This window comes from Oratosquilla oratoria, chromosome 36 (assembly GCF_046742065.1).
Source record: "Oratosquilla oratoria isolate Oo_2021 chromosome 36, ASM4674206v1, whole genome shotgun sequence".
Taxonomy (NCBI): domain Eukaryota; kingdom Metazoa; phylum Arthropoda; class Malacostraca; order Stomatopoda; family Squillidae; genus Oratosquilla; species Oratosquilla oratoria.
Genome location: NC_134812.1, coordinates 28,851,718 through 28,856,717, shown reverse-complemented (window position 1 = coordinate 28,856,717; position 5,000 = coordinate 28,851,718). Strand labels below are relative to the sequence as shown.

Below are 5,000 nucleotides of genomic sequence, written 5' to 3'. Positions count from 1 at the left end.
CCACTCTTAAGATCAGCCCTCCTACGTCTGAGAGGTACCAGGTCCTCATCCCCTAAATCAGCCCACATACAGAACCTCTATTTTGAGCATATATAGAGGAGAACAGGGATGGGAAGGGAGTTGGGAAATAGGGTTGATGAAAGATTATTAGGATGGTTTGGACACATGAAAAGAATGAGTGAAGAAAGATTAGTAAAAGAGGTGTGAAAGGCAGAGGTGGAAGGAGTAAACATGATGGGTCGACCTAGAATTAGATGGATGGATGGGGTAAATGGGGCATTGGGAAAGAGGGGAATGTCTGTTGAGGAAGGAAGGGAGAGGGCAGAAGATAGGGATGAATGGAGAATGGTTGTGTATGGATGATGCTATGATGCATGAGGGGGAGTGGGTAGGGGATGGTGAGTGAGGGAGCATGTATAAGAAATAAGTTTACGCAGCCCAAAGGGATTTCTCCCTGTCTTCTCCTTTTCTGCATGAAAGAACGGAGACGGGGGTCGCCGATTTAATGAAGCGGCCTTGCTTTGGATGCGTTGTGCCTTGTGACACTATTTCTGACCCAGGGCAGTGAACAAGTTGCAGGGATGACCCATCATCCAGGAGGTACCATGATAAGAGGGAGGGAAGAGGGTACAGGGGAGTGGAGTATGCAAGGGATGGAATAGATGGGAGTGGATTCTATGCTTTTGTTTTTTGACTACCTCTCTTGTTAGGGGGAAAAACCTTTGTTTTATATATATATATATATGTATATATAGTTTTATATATATACATACATATATATATATATATATATATATATATATATATATATATATATATTATATATATATGTATATATATATATATCATATATATATATGTCTGTGTGTGTGTGTGTGTGTGTGTATATTCGTCTAAGCAGCAACAAAGAAAACTCCTCGTTAACCTCTGAAGGGTTTTCACATTTGGAACCGTTTCCAGGAAAGATAGTGCTGTTATGACGTAGAGTAGATAAACCCCTGGACAAGTAGGATGTGAAGCAAAGCGGATGGAATACCAGTTCTTTAAAACTGAGAGTAGCAAACGGGAAAGTGAGGAAGGGGGTGGAGGGAGGGAATAGTGGGACGGGTTGCAGCTATATAAGCACTGGCGGAACGAGAGCAGAGACACACGACCTTCCAGGTTCATCTGTGCAACACCGCGAGTAAGGAGGCGAGCATCATATACACCTCATTTTCCCGCAGAAGTTTTCCTTGTGAAAGATTTCTACCCTGCTGATTAACGACATTCATAATGAAAGTCCTGTGCGTACTGCTCGTGTCCCTCGCCTTGGTGGCGGGTAAGAAACTCAAAGACAATAAAGGTGATGCTGCGAGTGGAAGTGGTGGAGCTGCAAATACTCGATTCTTTGGAGGACATCCTTCTCATGCACAAGGTCCTCCTTTCGAAGCCCCTGGTCTTGGAGGTGCTGGTCACTTCGGAGGTAGACCACATGTCGGAAGACCTCCTTTCGGTCACCAAGGCCATCCCGTAGTCGGCGGCGTCGGTCACGGGATCGGCGGTGGAGTTGTTCCTCCTGTCGCCCCCAGTAGCAACTGCCGTTACTGGTGCAAGACTCCTGAAGGAGCGGCTTACTGCTGTGAGACCAACAACCAACCAGCCGACCCCATCGCAACACAGATCGTCAAACCCGGTCAGTGCCCACCAGTGAGGCCCGTGTGTCCGCGCATCTTCGGACCTCCCATCACCTGCTCGAATGACGGAGCGTGCAGTGGCGTGGACAAGTGCTGCTTCGACAGGTGTCTTGGTGAGCACGTGTGCAAGGCGCCTCTAGGATATGGACGATGAAAGTCCCCAATCCTGCTCTCAAGAAATTTGTTCCTATCGCAATTCGGCACATCTGCAACATCGCACTGACTCCATGATATATATATGCCATGCCCATACAAATCATACATTTTTATACATAGTACAACAATCTATTTATGGTAAATAAACTGTTAATTACATTCATTGTCTTTGTTGTAACCTTCAAATCTAACCTATGAAATCCCTGAAACCATGAAAGTTTATTTCATGACTGTGATGCTTCTTGTAGAGTTAGTATGAATGAGTGTGTCCCAGGAAGTGGTGAGCTATTGCAGCAAAAGCCTCTACCATTGTCAGGGGCTCGTGACGGCCACTGTTAATCACCTAAGGTCATGATGAAGTCATTTTGATTACCAATGCATCAGAAAAGCAAGATGTTATCGTCAGAAACGATATCGCCCTTGAAAATGAATATATAAATAGATAAGTGAATAAGTAAAAGACACCGCCGGAGGGCATTCTCTCCAATCACCTTTGCAACTGAGAAGGATTTGTCTTGATTCTCAACGGCTATTAATGACCATTTCATAGTCTGGTCAGCTGAGGGAAAAGGTGATTACGACAACGGATCTCAACAACTATCATTAGGCTTTAGTCGATAATGATGGCAACTATGATAGATTAATGGTCGCTAGGAAGTTATTATTGGGTATTAGATTCCATTGTGGATGTGTTTATTGTAAAATGAGGAGGAGGAGAGTCTTTGAGTATAGAATATACTAATAATGATAAGTTAAGAATATACTAATAATGAGAAGTTTAGTAGGTACTATATATGTTGATTTTAATGTGTTCTAATAACGACAAGTTTAGAATGTACTAATAATGAAAATTTTAGAAGGTACTGTTAATGATAACTTAAATGTTAACTAATAATGACAAGTTTAGAAGGTACTAATAAAGACAGGTTCAGAATGTAGTAATAATGACAAGTTTAGACTATATTAATAATCACAAATTTAGAATAAAGTAATAAGGACAAATTCAGAAAACAATAATGTGTACTAATAGCTACCATTTTAGAATATACTAAAAAATGATAATTGTAGAAAGTACATTTAAACATAACTTAATTTTGAAAAAGAATTAGAAGTTCAGAACATACTAATAATGACTAGTTTACAATATCCTAATAATGACAAGTTTAGAATATACTAAAAACGATATGTTTAGATTATATTAGTAATGTCAATTTTAGAATATACTAATGACGACAAGTTTAGAAGGTACTACTAATGATAACCTTAATGTATACTAAAAAGGAAATTTTAGAATAAAATGATAATGACAAGTTTATTATATACTAATAATGGCAAGTTTTGAGGGGTAATATTAATGATTAATTTAATGTGTACTACTAATGACATGTTTAGAATAAGCTAATAATGACAAATTTAGAATGCACTAATGATGACAAGTTTAGAATATAATGCTTATAACAGGTTTAGGATATACTAATACTGACAAGTTTATATTAATTTTAGTATAAACAAGTTTAGAATAAACTAATATTGATACATTTAGAAGGTACTATTAATGATAACTTTAATGTATACTAATAATGAAAAGTTTGGAATATACTACCAATGACAAATTAAGAATATACAAATAATGACAAGTTGAGAATATACAAATAATGACAACTTTAAAGGTACTATAAGTGATAACTTTAATGTGTAGGAACAATAACAGGTTTAGAATATACTAATGATGAAAATTTTAAAATATATTTCAACGTGACTACTCAGGGGTTGGCGGAGGTGGGTGGAAGTTTTCGTATGGGCGAGGTTGAAGTGGATATTGTTTAGCTGGGTTTAGCTTAGATTTAGGTTAGGTTACGTCAGGATTAGGTTAGTTAGGGTACGTTAGAGTAAGTTACGTCAGGTAAAGTTAGGTTACATTAGGTTTGGTTTGGTTTTGCTTAGTTTTGGGTAGTTGAGGTCCGAGTTTTAAAATAATGACGATTTTTGGATACAGTCATTAACCGAAAAATAAATGAAGAGACGGTGTGAACGTAAGGCGCTTCTCTTTCTCGTCCTACAACTAAAGCTCAAAACAAATTGATGATTGCTCAGATAAATATAATATAAAGACACATTTGGACGCAATTTTTATGATGAATAAAGTCGTATATATATATAGGGGACAATGGCCGCTGGTGTTTCAAAATTGATAAAATGAGCACTCCGATTAGTAGAGAATAATGCCTGACAAATGTATATATTTTTATTGATTCTACTATAAACACATCTACAATGAAATCTAATACCCAATAATAACTTCCTAGCGACCATTAATCTATCATAGTTGCCATCATTATCGACTAAAGCCTAATGATAGTTGTTGAGATCCGTTGTCGTAATCACCTTTTCCCACAGCTGACCAGACTATGAAATGGTCATTAATAGCCGTTGAGAATCAAGACAAATCCTTCTCAGTTGCAAAGGTGATTGGAGAGAGTGCCTGTGGCACATGTGTCCAGGTCTGGGTATTTGATATTCCCGCGCGCATGGCGTGATCATGATAGACACCCATAGGCATACGACACACATACATTTGTAAACACATGTCAGGATAGTAGACACTTAATCCCATGTGTAACGGAGCATAGGGACCATGTATGATAGATGACCTAGCTAGGACAATTCAGGCTAAGATTCTGTTGTACATATCATCCATTACATTTGGCACGCTGACGCCATGACGTCACGGCATAGTTCCTGCCAACGGACAGTTGGAGCAAAGACATTATGGTGATAAGACTTTGTCGGGCCAGTGAGCGTGAACTATTTACATTGTGACATTAGTGCTGTACAATATTCACTGTTTTATATTGATAGGGCTCCCTTTATGTATCCAAGCCTATGTATACAAAAGTACTTGATTAGATATAGAAACCTACGTACATATTTTTATACCCTAGCACACGGGGTACTTTATGCATGCCAATACTCAGCCGTTCATGCATAACAGTGCCCTCCGGTGGTGTCTTTTACTTATTCACTTATCTATTTATTTATTCATTTTCAAGGACGATATCGTTTCTGACGATAACATCTTGCTTTTCTGATGCATTGGTAATCAAAATGACTTTATCATGACCTTAGGTGATTAACAGTGGCCGTCACGAGCCCCTGACAATGGTAGAGGCT

The 5,000-nt window shown here is 38.6% G+C and overlaps 1 protein-coding gene across 1 annotated transcript; it reads left to right on the top strand.

The window, feature by feature from the left end:
* The first annotated feature begins 1,151 nt into the window (after positions 1-1,151).
* On the top strand, positions 1,152-1,978 carry LOC143018916 (uncharacterized). The gene has a single exon (XM_076174500.1). It carries the CDS (start codon positions 1,273-1,275, stop codon positions 1,825-1,827), a length of 555 nt encoding a protein of 184 aa, XP_076030615.1. The 5' UTR covers positions 1,152-1,272; the 3' UTR covers positions 1,828-1,978.
* Positions 1,979-5,000: the final 3,022 nt, after the last annotated feature.

What these genes read in the sequence shown, in the direction of transcription:
- LOC143018916 (XM_076174500.1), top strand. Translation starts at nt 1,273, where the DNA reads ATGAAAGTCCTGTGCGTACTGCTCGTGTCCCTCGCCTTGGTGGCGGGT.